The sequence below is a fragment of the Sorex araneus genome, chromosome 6 (genome assembly GCF_027595985.1).
Source record: "Sorex araneus isolate mSorAra2 chromosome 6, mSorAra2.pri, whole genome shotgun sequence".
NCBI lineage: Eukaryota > Metazoa > Chordata > Mammalia > Eulipotyphla > Soricidae > Sorex > Sorex araneus.
Window position 1 is genome coordinate 33,232,279 of NC_073307.1, and position 20,214 is coordinate 33,252,492.

At 48.2% G+C, this 20,214-nt stretch overlaps 1 protein-coding gene across 1 annotated transcript in view; it reads left to right on the forward strand.

Annotated features, from left to right (window-relative positions):
• Window positions 1–7,422: 7,422 nt before the first annotated feature.
• ALDH7A1 (aldehyde dehydrogenase 7 family member A1) overlaps window positions 7,423–20,214 on the forward strand; it is a 44,564-nt gene continuing 31,772 nt past the window's right edge. The window contains exons 1-5 of the mRNA XM_004609820.3: window positions 7,423–7,631; window positions 8,943–8,996; window positions 10,112–10,177; window positions 15,865–15,945; window positions 17,891–18,014. Coding sequence (XP_004609877.3) covers window positions 7,446–7,631; window positions 8,943–8,996; window positions 10,112–10,177; window positions 15,865–15,945; window positions 17,891–18,014 — 511 coding nt within the window. The 5' untranslated portion in view covers window positions 7,423–7,445. The remainder of the gene's footprint in view (window positions 7,632–8,942; window positions 8,997–10,111; window positions 10,178–15,864; window positions 15,946–17,890; window positions 18,015–20,214) is intronic.

Below are 20,214 nucleotides of genomic sequence, written 5' to 3' on the forward strand. Positions count from 1 at the left end.
CCCTGCCGTGGCTGGTTGCAGTGAATCTACTGATTGAAAATCTGTAATTTTACCTAGAGGGAAGGGCTGCAGCTGAGAATGCCACCCTGGTTTAATGGGGCCTGGGGCTGGCCTCCTTGGTGGTTTCCTGAGATCGAGTTATCTATAACATCAAACCTGGTTTGGCAGTCCCTAGCCCTGTGGTTCCCTCTCTTATACTGCGGAGAGGACCTGGGTAGTCCTTTCAAAAAAGCAGAGCCAGGAGGTTCCCGGCATCGCCTTTGAAAGTGTCCTGATTTCTGGCAATTAAAAAATTTATTCCTACAATTGAAACATTTATCCTGAGCTTGTCTCTGTACAGCATAGGCCTCAACAGCATAGATACGTGCCTGATGTTTGATAGAACCGACATTCCGACATTCTGACACTTCTTCAAATACCCCATTATGTACTCTTTCTCCTTAAAGGGGTGCAGAATAGCCTGGCAATCCTCATTAGCATTATCAAAGGGCATTATCAAAGGATTTGCTGAGTCACTTTACACTCAACCTGCCTCTCAATAGCCTCTGTCCTATAAACCTCTGTCCTATAAAGTTTGCATATGGTTCTGAGGTCCCCTGAACAATCTTTGTGTAGCTTCCTTTAAATTCAGCATCTGCATCAATTTTCTCCCAGGCCCACAGGGCGGACCCGCAGACATGAGCAAAAACAGCACAAGGCAAGGTGACTTGCTTTTTTGGGTTATGCCATTCCCCTTTGCCTATTAACATCTCATAAGTCAACTTAATTCCTAAAAATTTCCACCCAGAATGACCTAGTTCATCAAGTTTAGCCTTGGCCTCATCACTGAACCACATCCTCCATTGCATGTACTGAGAAGGGCTTGTGAGGAATTGGCCCAGAACAGACGGTAAGAATTACTTTAGCTTTCTCAAGATTCTTTTTACAGGAGCCCACATTGCAGAATAACTTGTTTTTCTGCCCCTGAGCAAGGAACTCAGATACAGGCGCCCCAGATTGCAAGTCAGACCAGATAACCAGATGCCTCTTAGATGCCTCCTACAAAACCCATGCCACTAGACCCACGACTGCCCTAAAGCCCAGGACATTCCTGAACATTGATGCAAATGCTGATCTCTAAAACTATAGGCTAAGGAGTGATGTCCTTCTAAATGGATTGGCTAGGAAAATATGCATCATTACAAATCTATTGGCTATGAAATGCACAGGCTCTGCTGTAATGGCCGGTGAAGGCCTATGTAAGATCTCCTTTGAAGAAGCTCTGGGCCTTGCCTTGCACATGGGACCTGCGTGTTGCTGTGTGTGTATGCACGACCCTGGCTAGCCAGCTTAATAAACTACCTGCTTGCTAATTGCATTCCCGTGTGGTCCTTGTCTGTGGTCGGAGATCCAGAACCGTGCCCTAACAGGGCTTAAGCATGTCTCAGCGACCATGTGAAAATCTTGGGGTACCCAACTAGCACCTTTACTCCAGCTATTAAGACATTCCTTGCAATATGGAGATGTGGGTCCGTATGAAGCACAGGCATTTTAAAAATGGCTGAGAGAATCTATTCTTAAGCCTTCATAAGATGGAGGCTGATCTTTCTCCAGCTGGGAAAAAGAGATAGCTCATGTGGTCTGGGTGGAATTGACCCCTTACGGTTGAGAGGTCTCAGCTGGAAGCTTCCATCGGGAGCTGATCCCCAGCAGCCTAGAGGCCCTTTGGCTGCAGAGCGGTGGCCTCTGTAAGAAGCCTTCTCTACCAAGCTGCTCTCAGACTCAGAGTCTGAGGAACTTGCAGCGGGTTCGTCGTCCACGTGTACTGATGTACTGGAAATGGAGTCAGACAGAGGAGATGGGGGTCTTTCTGGTTTGATGCCAGTAGAAGGGAATGTTAAGTCAACAGCATCGAAGAATCCCTGCCCTGAGAGCGTGTTTTCACCGGGAAAGGGCTTACCTTCCTTTGGGCTTTCTGCAAGGGAAGAGCTAAGGGAGTAGCCATCTCAGCAAGGGGGAGTTTCTTTGTCTCCTTGATCCTCTTAAATGTCTGTTTGCTAAATTTCTGTCCCCGAGAAAATTCTCCTATTCAATTCTTAAAATTCTCTTCCTTTTCAACTGTACTTTCCCAAGACTGGAGGATGGAATTAATGATATCCCATGGAATCCAGAACTCTGAGGGGATCCGACTTCCCTCCTTATATGCCATGTAGACATTGTCCCTAATTTTTCTCCAAACTCTGACTTCTAGAGTCCCTTGGTTTGGGAGCCAGGGATTTATTTTGTAAACAATTTTAAAGCAGGCCCGGAGTTGGTTTCGGGAGAGGTGGTCTCCTGCTCTGTGGGAGAGATGCTGAATCAAATCCATAAATGGCTCAGCCCTTTCACTCTGGCTGGAACAGCCTGGGGTGGCTTGTTTCTGTCCCACCTTAGTGACGGGCTATGGCTGCTATTCTAACTCCCCAATACCCCAAAAACCTGAAAATCTGCTATCCCGCTCTCCTCTGGGTGGGGGGATACTGCTAGGATCCTGCATATCCCCAGTACCCCGAAAATAAGTTCTCCTACTCACTTCTCTAAATGTGTAGGATTACTCACTGAACAATGTCCTTACCTTTAGCTGCCCACCAGTTGGTGGCTCAGGCCTGTCCAGGACGCCAGATGTAAATTCACAAAATAATCCTCGGGGGCTGCTGCTGCTGCTGGACACGTATGTGCTTTTGGTGGCGCTGAGTTGCCTCCCCGCCTCACCACCTCCCCAGGGCTCCCCAACAGAGATACAGAGAGATGGGGAGACAGGGAGTCTGGGGACCACAGTCTGATGGTGAAAATGGCCTGTTTAATGCAGAGTTGCTAGCATACTTATAGAACATCTGAAGGGGGGGGTTGAGGTAAGGACAGGTGTGATTGGTCATTTATATAGATAAACATTTGGCAGAGGAAATTCTCTTAGGGAGATCAACTCAAGAAGACACTCTGTCTCCCAGAGATAACTGCATTGCTTTTATGTTTCCCTCTAATTATATAAGTTATCAATACTTGCAGTTGTTTGGATAAACATAGTAAGAGACAATGATCCCAACACGTAGTTCTCTGGGCTGAGAGTGTCTGAGAGCAAGCAAGGCTTTTATCCCAGTCTAAGTCCTCAGACCAGTTCAGTTTGTCCTTCCCCATGGTAGGTCCTATCTCTTAGGTTGTAAGAGTTTGCATCAAGACCACGCCCCGTGCCAAGAAGGCCACACACCAAGCAGAGAGGCCACGCCCCAAGCAGAGAGGCCATGCCCAAAGCCAATAAGGCCACGCCCAAAACAGGGAGGCCACGCCCCATGCGAAGAAGGCCACACCCCCACACAGGGAGGCCACACCCCATGCCAATAAGGCCACGCCCAAAGCCAGGAGGACACGCCCCACACCAAGAAGGGAGGACACGCCCTGCGCCAAGAAGACCACGCCCCAAACTGGGAGGCCACCCCCCCAAGCTGGGGAACCACGCCCCGCACCAAGAAGGCCACACCCCCAAGCTGGGAGGCCACGCCCCACTCCAAGAAGGTGACGCCCCAAGCGGGGAGGACACGCCCCCAAGCCAGGAGGTCATTCCCAGCGCCAAGAAGGCCATGCCTTCAAGCAGGGAGGCCACGCCTCGAAGCCCAGATGCCACACCCTGCACCAGTAAGGCCACGCCCCCAAGTGGGGAGGCCATGCCCCAAGCCAAGAAGCCATGCCCCCAAGCCGAGCGGCCCCGCCTCTCCCCAAGAAGGCCACGCCCCAGGCAGGGAAGCCACACCCCATGCCGTGAAGACCACGCCCCCAAGCAGGTAGGTCACGCCCCCAAGCCAGGAGGCCATGCCTCGTGGCAAACTACAACACCCAAAAGTAGAAAGAACAAAAGGGTCACCAAGGCAGGGTGGGGTGGTGTGGAATGGAGTGGGGGTGGTGGGAGGGATACTGAGAACATTGGTGGAGGAGAATGGGCACTGGTGGAGGGATGCATCAACGATCACTGTATGACTGAAATGCAAACACGAAAGTTCATAAGTTTGTAACTGTACCTCACGGTGATTCTCTAATAAAAAATTAAAAAATAATCAAACCTCCACTACCCAGCCACCACCACACTCCAGGCCACTTTCCGGACACTCGGGTTGAACCTCACGCATGAGTGAAGCCCCACAGAACCAGGTAAAGCAGAACTTTGTGACCTATGACTCCAGGTCAACGAGACTGGGAAACAGAGATCCTCTGTCTGCCTTCCCCAATCTCCGGCACTCCAGGGATCACACCCAGAAGACCCCCCACTACCGTTCGGGGGAACTTTGCACTTGTTCATGAGGGAGAATTGAACATGAGCAATTGAGAAGTATATCATGAACATACATCATATATACTGAAAATGGCAGAGAAATGTCATCAGGGTGTGTCAATTTAGCAGTGATGAAGTCGTCATAAAGGACTCTACAGTCTCCACTGGCCTGTCTTGGTGGGCTTGGGGTCCTTAATAGACAAACATGTTTAAAGTTCACCCTTGAGCCAATTAGAATCAAGAGAATACAACAGGTGGCTCTCCCAGGGAGAGGGTGTCACACTTCCAACCAGCAGCCTCAGGCCTGTTTCTTTTTTTCTTTTCTGCTTTTTGGGTCATACCTGGCGATGCACAGGGGTTACTCCTGGCTTTGCACTCAGGAATTACTCCTGGCAGTGCTCAGGGGACCATATGAGATGCTGGGAATTGAACCTGGGCCAGCCGTGTGCAAGGCAAATGCCCTACCCACTGTGCTATCTCTCCAGCCCCTGTTTCTTTTAGCTTTCCCTAATCCCTAATTTAGAGATTCTAAATCCCACCCCCACTCCCCAGGAGAAAGGACAAAGTTGCTAAATGCTTTGACATCTTTTCATCATAGATATGTATATAAATGATAAAAGGATTAAAAAATAACTCCAATCAATCTATGAGTGATTTTCATATTTTCAAAAACATCTTTACAAGAGCAAAAGCACAGTTTATGCTCTTTATGATTTATGCTTTTTTGTGTCCAGTCTAAGAACTCTTTGCCTAAACCAGTGTTTCTTAACTTGGGACTCTTTATTCTCTAGGAAATATTTGGCAATGTCTGAAGAATATATATATATACATATATATACACACACATATATGTAAACACACACGTGCACATATATGTGCACACACGTGTTTGGGGGCCACACCTAGTGATGCTCAGTGCTTACTCCTGGCTCCCCACTTAGGGATCACTCCTGGCAGGTTTGGGGGATCATATGGGGTGCTGGGGATTTAGCCTTGGCTGCCCATGTGCAAGGCAAGCACCCTACCCACTATGCTACCATCCAGTCCTGAACTATATTTTTAAAATGAGTTTTAAGATTGAACCTAGGTCGGCATGTGCAAGGCAATCACCACACCTATTATACCCACTAGCCCCTAGAGGCACTCCTGTTCTATAGTTGGTAGGATGCCTGGAATGCAACGGAACATCCTATATTGCAGGGGACAGCTCTCATAATAGACTTCCTCTGGAAATTGTAGAGTTTTGGCTCTTTATATCTATACTCAATTGTTCTATGAAGTGAGTAGAGTCAGGTTCATTTTACTGTTGTTTTTGTTTTTTTTTGGATTGTAATGGGGAGTGTTCAGAGCTTACTCCTCTTTGAGCTCAGGGATCACTCTTGATGATTGGGAGGGAACCGTATGTGGTGCTGGAGATTGAACCCGGGTCAGTTGCATGTAAGGCAAGTGTCCTACTGGCTGTACTATTGCTTTAAAATCTTCAAAATTTTAAATATAGAAATATGCAATTAGTGCTGGAGAAACAGTACAGCAAGTAAAACTCTTGTCTTGCACACAGACGACCCAGGTTTGATCCCGGCATCCCATATGGTTCTCCAAGCACTACCAGGACTGGTCCCTGAGCATCCCCAGGTGGGGCTAAAAAAAAAGAAAAGCAAAAAAAAAAAAAAAGCAATTAATACAGCGCCATTTGTTGGAGACTATTTTGCACCATTGAATTTGCTTGATATCTTCATTGAAAATATTCTGCAGCCCTATAATCCTGTTGTTCATCGATTTTGCTTGAGCGGGCACCAGTAATGTCTCCATTGTGAGACTTGTTGTTACTGTTTTTGGCATATCGAATATGCCACGGGGAGCTTGCCAGGCTCTGCTGTGAGGGTGGGATACTCTCGGTAGCTTGTCAGGCTCTCTGAGAGGTTACACTTGGTGTTCAAGGCTTACTCCCGACTCTGGAGTTGAACCCGGGCCAGCCGTGTGCAAGGCAAACGCCCTACCCGCTGTGCTATCGCTCCAGCCCTGAAAATTTACTAATATAAAAAAAGAAAATTCGCGAACATATACTATATATATGACTCTATTTCTGGCGTTTTCTGTTTTGTTCCATTTAGTTTTTTCTGTCTTTACTTTCTTGGGCAGGAGAGGTATTTCCTGAAATTGTCTCATGCTTTAGCTAGGATCTGGTTTGATCTCCAGCACTGCCAGGTGTAACCCAAGCCCTAACCTCCTTCCTCCAAAAAATACTTTCTCTATTAATACAATTTTTAAAGCACAAGCTTACAGTAATTACAACAAGGTAATTTTGGAGGCTGAAGCAGGTAGGGAGTTTGCCTTGCACGGTCTGATCCAGTGTCTATTCCCGGGACCCCACATAATCCCCCAAGACCTGCTAGGGGTGATCTCTGAATTCGGAGTCAGGAGCAAGCCCTGAACACCAGGTGTGACCTCAACCCCAATCCCCCCCTCACTCCAAAAAAACAGCAAAAGCCAACTGAACAAAATTAGGTAATTTTAAATGTGTTCTCACTTAAATTGTTATTGACTTTATTGGGAAGACAGCTGAAAGGGTTGGAGTGCCAGCATTGCACATGGAAAGCCTCTGGGTTCATTACTGGCACTACACAGTCTCCTGAGCACCACGGGGAGTGACTCCGGAGCACTGCACTGGGAGTAGACTCCAGCACCCCAGATGTAGCCCCAAAACAGAGAAGCAAAATCAGCTTTTTTTGTTACTTGGAAGCAAGTCAAGGTAGGATGTTTAGGACTACCATCATCTGGTTGAATGGAAGGGTTAGAAACACACAGACACACACAGACACAGACACACACACACAGACACAAACACAGACACAGAGTCAGTCAGCATTGTGCTGAAAAGGGTTTTCTGGCTTGTGCCGCGATTCTGGGTGTCTTTCACCAGATGGCAGCAACCCTCTCCTCTCGCCTGCTCCCCTTTGTCCCGGGCCCGGGTTCGGTCGGGGCTTCACTGGGAGACCCGGGCCACGCGGTGGGGGTGGGGCGGGACCGAGGGCGGGGCTTGGAGGCGGGGCGGGGCCTGGTGGTGGGGCGGGGCCAGTCCTGCCCAATGGGCTCTCCGGGGAGGGGGGCGGGGCTCTATTTCAGCGGCTCCACTGGCCGCGGGCGCAGCTCGCGTCCTGACCTCGGTATGTGGCGCGTGTCCCGCCCGCTGTACGCGCACTTTGCCGGGAGGTCCAACCTCGCAGGCCCCGGGAACGCCGCCTTCATGTCCTCCCTGCTCATCAATCAGCCCAAGTACGCTTGGCTGAAGGAGCTGGGGCTCCGCGAGGAAAACGAGGGCGTGTATAACGGAAGCTGGGGAGGCCGGGGAGAGGTACGCGGGCGCCCCGGGAAATCTCTGCGGTCCGGGAGGGCTGGGGAGGGCGGGGCCCGAACCCCGCGGCTGCAGGGCATTGTTCTTGCACTGCTCGAGAGCAAGCGCCGAGGCAAAAGTTAACTTCTTAGGGTGCTTTAAGACGTACCCGGGAGATTCTAGGGCCCCTCTGCTGCGGAGAATCGCTGTCCTTCTGGAACTGGTAGGAGTTAAATTTCCGCGATTACTTAAAACTTTGATGGCGGAGTCCTACTGTCTATCTCTCGTGAGAACTGCCGCAGACGTGGCAGTGATTTTTTTTTTTTTCTTCTTCTTTTATTTCGAGCGTGGCTGCCACTTCCGAGGCGCCCTGCAGGTAAACGTTCGATAGTGTCGTTTGTGTTGTCTTCTCTCCGGAAATCCCTAGGAGTCTGCAAACTTGGACTTGCTGCCGTCTTGGCCTGTGTTCCTTGAACGCTGGGCTTCCTTAAGGTCTTCCTTAAGGGACTGGGTTGAATCATGTTTCTTTATTGCCCAGAGCCCAACTCCATAGCTGGAGGCCAGTTTGTGCTCGTTAAAAGTTTTACTTACGGAATGTGAAGGAAGGGAAAGGTAAGATTACCTGCTTGCTGGAGAGCTGCGTACAAAGGAGAGCTTTGATCAGAAAATGTTATACAACACCCAACAACATCAACTTTGTTGAATATTGTATAATAAAGCTGCCCAGTTACAGGATTTTTTTTTTGTTATCTGAAGGCGATAAATAATCAAAAATGGGGGAAATATCTTTAATTATTCTTTAAGGCTCTTCCATTCCATTTGGTAGCAATAGCCTAGCGACTAAAATACCTTCTCCTGAGGCCTTTGAAAGCTGTGCCTATATTACCTGTAACTGGCCTTTACACGGTTTTCTGGCCTTGACCTTCTGACCGCGGGCATTGGGTAAGGGAGAGAAGAAATGGGTAGACATGTTACTTTGGTCTGTTGTAAATGGAAAAGAGCTGGAATAACTGGATACATCAATTTTTCTGTTCATTTATATACCTAATATTTAGCTCTTGAGGGTGGTTCCCAATATTTAGAACGAAAAACACATTGGGATGGGATGTAGCTTAGCATTCATCTTGCATGTGTGAGACCCTCCACCTCATAACCTATCCCCCATAAAGTTATACAAACCCTGTAGAGTATCTTATTTATAGCAATTAGTTTAAATATCCAGTTTGGATACCAGTATTTTGTTTTTTTCCTTCCTGTTTGTTTTATTTCCCTTTGTTTAGGGAGGTTTATCTTTCTCAAGAAATGATGGCCACTTTTTTTTTCTTCCCAAAGGTTATCACAACCTATTGCCCTGCAAACAATGAACCAATAGCCAGAGTCAGACAGGTAAGTTTTTTTTTTTTTTTTAATTCAAACTGCCAGATTAAGAGCATTGCAGAATGACACAAAGAATGTGTGTTTCTTTTTCATTTGCTATTTTAAACTGGGAGAGATGGCCCACATGTGTGTGTGTGGGAGGGGTGTGTGTGTCTCAAATAAGGTGAACATGATGAAATCTGGGGAGGGGAGTGCACCCCTAGGCCAGTGTTTTTGCATCTCCCCATCCCCCCCATACCCCAAATTCTTTGTTTTATATTTGGCTTGGGGTGCCATACCAGTGATTCTCTTTGGATACGTGGAGCAGTGCCAGGAATCAGTCAAATTCTGGCCTCCTGCATGCAGAAAAAGCACATCGCCTGGTGAGCTCTCTGGCTCTGTGCAATCTGAATTCTTAAGTCCAACTGGCAGTCTGCGTTTCTAAGAGAGACATCTCCAAGTGAGATTCTGCATTTCCAGTGCTCCTCTGATGAGGCCGGGAGACCTGGCGGAGAGAAACAAGGATCACACAAAGCAACAGCCAGATTCTACCTTGTCTTCCTGGGTTCTGTACTTTTTTTTTCTTTTTGGGTCACACTGGTGATCCACAGGGGTTATTCCTGACTCATGCACTCAGGAATTACTCCTGGCGGTGCTCAGGGGACCATATGGGATGCTGGGAATCGAACCCGGGTCGGCCGCGTGCAAGGCAAATGCCCTCCCTGCTGTGCTATCGCTCCAACCCCTGGGTTCTGTATCTTTTTTTATTTTTTTAATTTTATTTATTTATTTATTTTTTTGGGGGAGGGAGTTTTTTTGGGTCACACCCGGTGATGCACAGGGGTTACTCCTGGCTCATGCACTCAGGAATTACTCCTGGCGGTGCTCAGGGGACCATATGGGACGCTGGGAAACGAACCTGGGTAGACCGCGTGCAAGGCAAATGCCCTACCCACTGTGCTATTGCTCCAGCCCCTGGGTTCTGTATTTTGGAAGGCCCAGCTCTGTGGATATCATTCCTAACCTGAAATCATAAAGGTCGCCCAGAGATTTTCCCAGTTCTTTTCTAAGAACAGTAGGACTTCCAGAAGGAGCTCATCATGTTTCTCTCCTTTCCCTATGTCTTCCCTGGATTCTTAATTTAGGCCAGCATAGCTGACTATGAGGAAACCATGAAGAAAGCAAGAGAAGCATGGCAAGTCTGGGCGGATGTAAGTGTGATATCCTTACCTTGACTGTGCCACTGAAGAGGGCACAGGGACTTCCTTTGTAGCTGCAGCGTGAGTAAGTGACACCAGATGAGCTGCCCAGTGCTCCCTAGTAGAAATGGCAGCTCCTGGTGTGTGTGTGTGTGGGGGGGGTGTGCTATGGTAATATCTGTTATGGCCTAGGGTAATGCTTTCTCCATATTTACCCTTCAGTAAATTGGGCGTTTTAAGTGGATACTGTTCTGCACTAGGGGCTGGGGATGTGGTTCAAATGATTTAACACATGCCTAGGAGGAATCCATCTCTAACACCACCCGTACCCCCTCCATACCCCCCCATCCCAGTACCCCTCAGAGAGGCCATGAGCCCCAAGTACTACCCAGCATGGCCCTGATAACAACAGCAAAAAACAAAAACAAAATAACTACTGATATAGCCCGGACATGCTATAAACCTTTGATATTCCAACCAAAGTTCCTTGGCCTGATGGATAATGGAGCAAGAAAAAAGCCAGGCCCAAATGCTAAACCTGCCTGTTGGATTCTGCCCTTCCCTCCCCCCTGCCAGTCTGTTTGTGAGGGAGGATCATAGGAGCTCCTCCTCCTGGTCCAAAGAGCAGTGACCCCACAGTCACGGCTGCATGCAGTGGCTTTTCAGTGGGCAGGGGCTGGAGTTGCTGCTGTTGTTTTTTAGGAATAACATTCCCTTTTTTTTTTTTTTTTTTCCCTTTTTGGGTCATACATGGCGAGGCACAGCCGTTACTCCTGGCCCGTGCATTCAGGAATTACTCTTGGCGGTGCTCGAGGGAACCATACAGGATGCTGGGACTTGAACCCGGGCCGGCCTTGTGCAAGGCAAATGCCCTCCCCGCTGTGCTATCGCTGTGCTGGCGTTGCTGCTCTGGTCTGGCCCGGACAGGCCTCTGGGTCTGCAGCTGCGGGTAGCTGAGCAAGTGTAGAGCTTTACTGGAGGCGGGCGGGGTCTCTCTGGACGGCCACTGCTTGGATCTGGATTCTGGGAGAAAGGGCTCCCTTCTCCTTTCTCTTTCGTGCACCGGGCAGCAAAGATTTTAGGCCTGAGGCTTTGGGACTGCCCTGAGTTTCTCTGCTCTGGGTGCTTTATTGTAAAAGGGGAAACCAGGTTTTGCCTACAGGCTCACCCCCTTCTCCTTTTCTATCAGAGGGTTAGGTTGAGTTAATCATTGGCTGGGCCTGCAGGAAGCCTGGCACCGGGCCTGTGCAAGTGTGCCGACCCAGGGCTGCTGAGCCAGCAGTTTTCTCTGAGGGCTGATGGATTGCTCTGGGAACCGTGGGGAGAGCGGACTTGGAAGGAAGCCCTGGGCTGGATACATTTTAACGCTTAGGAACCTACTTTGTGTCAAAAACGCGAAGAATGGCTTTCCCTTTGACTAGTTCTGACTGGAAATTAACCTCACTCGGGGTTCCTTTATATACTGTCAAAAAATACTTTTGAGAGCCAGGGATGTAGCTCATGGGTCAAGTGTATGCTGTGCATGTATGAGAGAGAAAAAAAGTCTTTGAACATAAAAAATATTATTATTATTATTATTATTATTTTTTTTTTTGATCTGTTTGTTTTTTGGGCCATACCCAGCGGTGCTCAGAGGTTATTCCTGGCTCTGCACTCGGGAATAGGAGACTGTATGAAGTACCAGTGATTTAACCAGGTCAGCTTCGTGCCTGCAAATGACCTACCTGCTTTATTGTTGTTCTGACCCCCCTTTTTTTTTTTTTTCTTGAGCGGGGCCACCCCTGGCAGTGCTCAGGGTTTACTCCTGACTCTGCACTCAGGGTTCTTTCCTGGTGGTGCTTGGGGGACCATCTAGGGTGCCGAAGACCGAAGACAGGTTGGCCATGTGCAGGCAAGTGCCTTACCTGCTGTACTAAATAGATTAATTTTTAAGAGTCATTTTAGGTTACAGTTTAAAGGAAGGGAATTTTTCTCTTATTGCCTCCTAGGTTCTGTCACTAGTTTCATCACTGTCACTGTTACTGTCATCCCGTTGTTCATTGATTTGTTCGAGCGGGCACCAGTAACGTCTCTCATTGAGAGACTTATTGTTACTGTTTTTGGCATATCCAATACACCACGGGTAGCTTGCCAGACTCTATCGTGTGGGCACGATACACTCGGTAGCTTGCCGGGCTCTCCAAGAGGGGTGGAGGAATCGAATACGGGTCAGCCGCGTGAAAGGCGAAGGCCCTACCACTGTGCTATCACTCCAGCCCGCTGGTTTCATAATTAAATTAATATAAGATAGATTAACTGAAGAAAGCAAAATTTTAATTTTGCACTTGTGGACCTCAAGCACACCAGAGATATGAGATACAAATGCAGATAGACAAGGCTTATGTATCTTCCCAAACTAAGGAGAAGGAGTTGGGGACCCTGGGTTTGAAAGAGAAATAAGGTCTTTTAGGTGCAGAATCAACAAAGGTGAGGTGAGTGTGCCCCGTCACAGAGAGTTTAGACTTCTCTACAGAGAAGTTTTCACTTGCCAAAGTGTGAGCACAAGGCTGAGTTTGATCCCTGGTGCCATTGACATGTGCTAAGCTCGGTCCCAGCATCTCTTGTTTGGGACAGAAGCGTGCGTGAGCTCAGGTGGTTGCAGCTGGGGTGTGTGAGCACCACAACCAACGTGTGCAGTGCCTGTGAGCACCACAGCTAGAAATGTGAGCACCCTGCCATGCTACAGGGTCAGGTGTGCAAGCTCCACCCCCAAGCATGAGTGTGACCCCTGGTCATTGCAGCAATAAAGGGGGAAGGGGAGGGGGCATAGAAAATAAGGTGATGCTTATTTTCCTGACACAGACTCTCAATCCTAAATGCTTTCATGCAGTTAAGGGGTAGCCAAAATCTTCAGGGCTTACTCCTGGCTCTGTGCTCGGGGATCACCCCTGGGTGAGCCAGGGGACTATATGAGTGCTGGGGATTGAACCCAGGTCAGGGGCGTTCAACACAAGTGCCCTACTCACTGTACTGTCTCTTTTGTCTAAGCTAGGTAAATTTTTTTTCCTGAGTCTTCAGGGCCTTGATTGCTTTCAGCTCAAGTCCAGCTTGATAGTCCTTGTCCCCAAAGTGTGACAGTTACTCTGTGGCGTTTGTTCCAGACCTCTTAGGCAGTCAGAAGAGTAGAATATCTTAAGAGTTCTCATTCCCCACTCATCACTCATTCTAAGTTTTCTCTATTACCAACTGGTGATCTGTACTAGTGTAGCACACAGTAGAAGAGCCTATATCAGTGCATTGTTACTAGGACTATTGTTATTCTGATTCCCAGTGATACATGGCGGCCCAGCAGTTTTAAGTGCAATGCTGCTTGGGCCTAGTGGGGTCTACCAGAACAACCCCCCGTGGTCCTGTGGCAGGGGTGGGGTAGGGAGCTGGGGGGTGGGCATGTGGTAGTGAGGATTCAACTTGGCGTCTTCTACATGCCCAGCATGTACGTCAATGCTTTGAGCTGTGTCTCCGTCCCTACACCGTAGTACTTCTTTGAGCTTGTTGCTGTTTTTGCATTAAGAGCCTCAGTTGGCAGTCTGCTCTTTATTTCTGTTTTTCGGGGAATGGGTTGGAGCCGACCCAGCAGTGCTTGGGGCCACACTCCTCTGTGCTCCTACGTGCAGAACAAGCATTCAACCCATTGAACTGTCCTTCTCACTTCAGCATTTTGCAGGAACATCAATCCAACCAGCTGCCCGAACATTGCGTCTAACATTCTTTCTCACATGACTCATACATTTTAGATCTTCCAGTTGAGTGGGGGTGAGTTAGTGGGAACAGAGTGTTTTTCTGGGGCGTTGGGGTTCCCACTTGTTAGATTCTGAGTTCATGGGCCAGAGAAATAGCTCGGCAGGCTGAGCACATGCTTTCCAATGGGGAGTCTCGGGTCCGATCCTTAGTACTGTTTGGTCCCCCCCATACTGCAGAGGGTGATCCCCTGAACACTGAGTCAGGAGTAGCCCCCAGAATACTGCCAGGTTGAAAAATAAAAAGAACGTGAATGAAGCAATTGAGCTCAAAGGTTTGGGACGCAACTGGCTGGTGGGATCTTGTATTGGTTCTTGCCAATGGGGCGGTGCCTGAGACACCGCGATGTTCTGACGTTCTGACCAGGGGCAGATCAAAGCTGCTGCCCTCCTCCTGGCTGCACATCGCTCTGGGACTGCTGGCCTGGACGCTTTTGGCTGGCCTTGCCCAGATGAGGAGAAACCTCTGTTTAGTTTGTTCCCTTGGCTAAGCATGGAAATTTCCAAAGGCAACATTTTTGTCTCTTGGTTCTCTTTGTTTTGCGGGGAGGGGCAGGGGGAGTCACACACCTGCCAGGGGCTGCTCTCAGCATGGTGCTCAGGGGGTCACTCCTGGTGGTGCTCTGGGGACCTCGTGGTGGCCGGGGTCCAAATGCTGTGGGCTGCTTGCATGCATAGCATGTGCGGGCATGTTGAACTGTCTCTCCTGCTCAGGAATGTTTTTCCCTAAGGAAAAGGGAAACAAAATATAAAAATATGGAAAGGTAATTTATAGAAATTATTGTGTTGGTGGGCTCAAGTCAACTCCATGACTTGAGTGCTTCTTTGTAGTGCCCATTACTACAGGGCTGTACCACCCGGGCTGGGAGTGAACCTTGAGCATGGGACTGAGCTCTCCTCAGCACCCCTCCTATACACGGCAATACCACAACTTGTTGTATCTCAATGTGTATGTGTGTGTGTGTGTGGGGGGGTGTATGTGTGTGTGCGGGGTGGTGGTGGAGGTATAATGAAAACTTGAACCCAGGGCTTCACACAGGCCACTGAACCACATCCCTGGCCAGAAATGGTTTATTTGGGGGTGGGGGTGGGGGTGCTGCTCTACTGATGCTCAGGGGTTACTCCTGCTCTGAACTTGAGTTACTCTTTTTTGTTTTTCTTTTTGGGTCATACCCAGCAATGCACAGGGGTGACTCCTGGCTCTGTGCTCAGGAATTACTCCTGGAGCTCGGGGGACCATATGGGATGCTGGGAATCGAACCCAGGTCGGTCACATGCAAGGGAAATACCCTACCTACTGTGCTATTGCTCCAGCCCCCTTGAGTTACTCTTGGCAGTGCTCTGGGGGCCATATGGGATACTGGGGATCGGACGTGGGTCAGCTGTGCACAAGGCAAGGGCCCTGCCCAATGTTCTATGGCTCTGGCCTCAGGTATTTCCCTTAAATGAACCTAATTGCAGACAGTCCTGGAAAAATACAGACCTTATCTCATGAAACAGTTTGAGTGGAGCGTGCTACTTGCTCCTGCCCTCCAAATTCCGTGGTGCAGTGTCATTTTCCCCTCCATCTCTGGGAGAGCTGGTCTCTTCCCTTGAGGACAGGGAACTGTTAGCAGGCGGTGATCTCTGGGTCACAGCTGCATAGAGGACTACTCGCCTCTTCCCTTTTTTTTCTCTGTGTTATTTATCTAAGGGCCCAACCAGTCCCTCCCTCAGTGCTTACGCTTCCCTCTTCAGGCCTATGTATGTTTTCGGGATCTCTTGCGCAGATCTTAGGCTCTACCATATCAAAACCTTGGTGTAGACAATACACCTTTGAGATACTGGTATATCATCCTCTTATAACATGTTTCTCTAATAACATACTGCCCATGGGAGTTTACGTGGAATCAGACGTCAACATTGCTTTTATTCTTTCCTCAGATTCCAGCTCCAAAGCGAGGAGAAGTAGTGAGACAGATTGGTGATGCCTTGCGAGAGAAGATCCAAGTACTTGGAAGCTTGGTAAAGTGTTTCGGCAGTAGTTTCCTCCCCTCCTTCTGAGGGAGGGATAAGGTGGTTATGCATTTTGGGGTATAAGACTGGCTTTTGTTTGGTTGTCTGTTTTGGCTTTGGGGCTACACCCAGCAGGCTCCAGCAGCTTTCCTGGCTCTGTGCTTGGAGGTTGCTCACTGTGGTTCTGAGGCTCAAGCCCAGTGCTCCTGAGTGCAAAGCATGTACTCCAGCCCACTGAGCATCTTTCTGGCCCAAGGAATGTGATTTAAAATTAAAAACAATTTTTTTTTAATTTAAAATGTTTCATTTAGTCACCGTGAATGACAAAGTTGTTCATGACTGGGCTTCAGACACACAATGTTCCAACAGCAATCCCTTCAGTTCTGACTTCTCTCCACCAATGACCCCAGTTTCTCTCCCAGCCACCAGCCTGCTCTATGACAGGCCCTTTTTGTAATAAATTATTGGTCCTGTGATGTACAGTCCTGTTACTGATAGGGTTGAATGCATAACAGTTTACCACCTTTCAGCAAGATTGTGATTTTTTTTTTTCTTTTTGGGTAACACCCGGCGATGCACAGGGGTTACTCCTGGTTCTACACTCAGGAATTACCCCTGGCGGTGCTCAGGGGACCATATGGGATGCTGCTGGGATTCGAACCCGGGTTGGCCGCGTGCAAGGCAAACGCCCTACCCGCTGTGCTATCAATCCAGTCCCGTGATTTTTTTTTTTTGACCACACCTAACAGTGCTCAAGGCTTACTTCTGGTCTGCTCTCAGGGGTCACTCCTGATGGCTTGGGGGACCATATGGGGTATTGGGGTTCAAACATGTGTTGACTACATGCAAGGGGAGCACCCCCTTCTGCTGTACTATAGCTCCATCCCAAATTGTGAGTTTTAAGAAAACAATATATATGCTTGCTTTAGTTTTGTTTTTTTTTGTTTTGCTTGTTTGTTTTTATTTATTTTTTGGGTCACACCCGGCATGCACAGGGGTTACTCCTGGCTCTACACTCAGGAATTACTCCTGGTGGTGCTCAGGGGACCATATGGGATGCTGGGAATTGAACCCGGGTCGGCCGCGTGCAAGGCAAACACCCTACGCACTGTGCTATCACTCCAGCCCTGCTTGCTTTTGTTTTATGGGCCATACCTGGTGGTTCTCAGAGACTCCTTGCTCAGTGCTCGTGGGTCACTCTTGGAGGTGCTTCGGGGAAGCATATAGTGCTGGGAATCAAACTTGAGTTATCTTCATGCAAAACCTCTGGTCCAGCCCTTTGACGTATCTCTCCAGTCCCTATTTATACATTTAAAATCTTTTTTATTGTTGTTGTTTGTTTTCTGTTCTTGGGCATATCCAGAGATGCTCAGGAATCACTCCTGGGGTGCTTGGGAGAACCCCAGCATTGGATGGATTGGACTGGGTTGGTCGCATGCACCGTAGCTGCTGTACTGTCTCTGGGCCCCTTTCCTGAAGATTATTCCCTTCACAAAGCAGACACAACATGTTTTGCCTTCTAGCACACCACCTCATCAATTTAATGTTTTTTGTTTGTTTTCTCTTTTGGGGCCACATCTGGCGATGCTCCAGGCTTAGTCCTGCTCTGCACTCAGGAATCACTCCTGGTGGGCTCAGGGGATCATAGGGGATGCCGGGGATTGAACCTGGGTCAGCTCTTGCAAAGCAGTCACCTTACCTGATGTACTGTCTCTTCACACCCATCAGTTCAGTGTGTAAAACTTCAACTCAGGGCTTGTTCTCTCAGGCCTATGTTCTCCCTTAAACATGTCTCTCTGCTTGCTTGCTGCTTCAGGCTCATGTTCCCTTTTCAGCATGCATTCCTTTCCTCTCACATCCAAGTTTCGTCCAATAAAAACTAACTTGCTTCACTGAAAGCAAAACACAACTTGAACTATGCTGGAAAATGCTGCTTGGCTTTTTGTATTTTTAGGTATCTTTGGAGATGGGGAAAATCTTAGTGGAAGGTATAGGAGAAGTTCAAGAGTACGTGGACATTTGTGATTATGCTGTTGGCTTGTCGCGCATGATCGGGGGACCCATCCTGCCTTCTGAAAGTAAGCAGTGGAGTCAGTTCAGCCAAGAGTCTCGTACTCTGATACAGAAAGTTCAAAAAAGCAAAAATGGTGAACAGTTTGTAAAAGGGGAATGTGAATAGCTTCTCTATATAAAACATCTTTACTTCTCTACCAAGAAATGCATATTAAGATAGGTGAAAACATCAAATCAAGACACTCTATTTTAGCTTTCTTTTTTTTTTTAAAAAAATTTTTACATTTTATTTATTTATTTATTTGCTTTTTGGGTCACACCCAGCGATGCTCAGGGGTTACTCCTGGCTTTGCACTCAGGAATTTCTCCTGGCGGTGCTTGGGGGACCATATGGGATGCCGGGGATTGAACCCGGGTCGGCTGCATGCAAGGCAAATGCCCTACCCTCTGTGCTATCGATCCGGCCCCTATTTTAGCTTTCTAAAGATAAAACTTGGCGTTGTCACATCTTTGGGTGAGATGATTTTTTTTTTCTTTTTGGGTCACATCTGGCAATGCACAGGGATTACTCTTGGCTCATGCACTCAGGAATTACTCCTGGTTGGTTCTTGGGGGACCATATGGGATGCTGGGAATTGAATCTGGGTTGACTGTGTGCAAGGAAAATGCCCTACCTGCTGTGCTATTGCTCCAGCCCAGAGATGATTTTTTTCTTTTTTTTTTTTTTTTTGCTTTTTGGGTCACACCTGGTGATGCACAGGGGTTACTCCTGGCTCTGCACTCAGGAATCACCCCTGGCGGGCTCAGGGGACCATATGGGATGCTGGAAATTGAACCCAGGTGGGCCGCATGCAAGGCAAATGCCCTACCTAATGTGCTATTGCTCCAGCCCGCCCCTCCCCAAGATGATTTTTTATGGGAATGTTTTGCCAAGTGAGTTAGTTACTTATGCATCTTGGGAGCCATTTGAAGATAATTGAAAAGCACTTATACTTAATAGAAATTCCAAGATTTTTTTCCTCTTGGGGCAGGATGTATATGTGTGGGTACATAGCAGTGCCAAGGGCTAACTCCTGACTCGAGCTCAAGGATCACTCCTGGCAGACTTGGGGATCAGATGGGATGCTGGGGATTAAACCTGGACCAGCCACATACAAAGCAGAATCTTACTCACTGTACTATCACTCTGGCCAGTTTACTGATCTTTTTTTTGGCTATAATCAGGGATTCTTAGGAGTTACTCCTGGCTCTGTGCTTAGGAATTACCCCTGGTGGGGCTTTATTGAAAATATTGAAAAAAATGTGTTTTTTTAAATGTTGAATGAAATGAAATTTAGCATTAGATATTGAAAATCACTATTTTGTGTTATTAAGGACAGTAACTATATCTAAAAATGACTACTCCAACTCTTTGTATACAAGTAGAGAATTTGCCCAATGTTCTAAGAAAAGCAGAAAAATATCCTTTTGTTGTTGTTATTTGTTTTTTGGCCACACCCAGCAGTGCTCAGGGCTCATCCCTGACACCTGCAGCTCAGCTTTCAGTGCTGAGAATGAGACTGAGGTGACGTGTCGTGTCCATAGTGCTGAAGGGGCCAAATGGGCATCCCAGTGTCTGTCCTGGAGATGCAAATGGGAATATATCCCAGGAGCGACAGAGGTCATCTCTGCAGTGCAGAGCCACTGATGGTCGTGATGGTCTTTCTGCTTCTCTGTATTTTCCAAAAATTTCTCGATGGGAATTATGTTACACTGACAATCAGGAGAAGAACTGATTGGGTGCCTTCCCTCCCTTTGCTAGACTTGTTGCTGAATGCCCCACTGTGCCAGGAGGGGGACTCTTACAGTGCGGTGGATGGGGCTGGAATGATGGTACAGTGGGGAGGGTGTTTGACCCGGGTTCAAACCGGGCATCCCACGTCGTCCCTTTGGCACTGCCAGGAGTCGTGATTCCTGAGTGCAGAGCCAGGAGTAACCTCTGAGCATCTGAGCATCAGCAGGTGTGACCCCAAAACAAAAACAAATCATACAGTGTGGTGGCTGAGGGTCCACACACTGGGGAAGGGTCCAGATCCCACAGAGGATCCTTGAGCAGAGCCAGAGGTCATTCTCGGGCGATGATCAAACAGTGAGGGGACACAGTCCCCCGAGCTGCTGGCCGCAGGCAACATCAGCACCTTGACACTTGCACTAAGTCTCCAGCTCCAAGAAATCCTTAAAACAGTTTTCTGTTCTTAGGGAGCTGGAGTGATAGTGCAGTGGGTA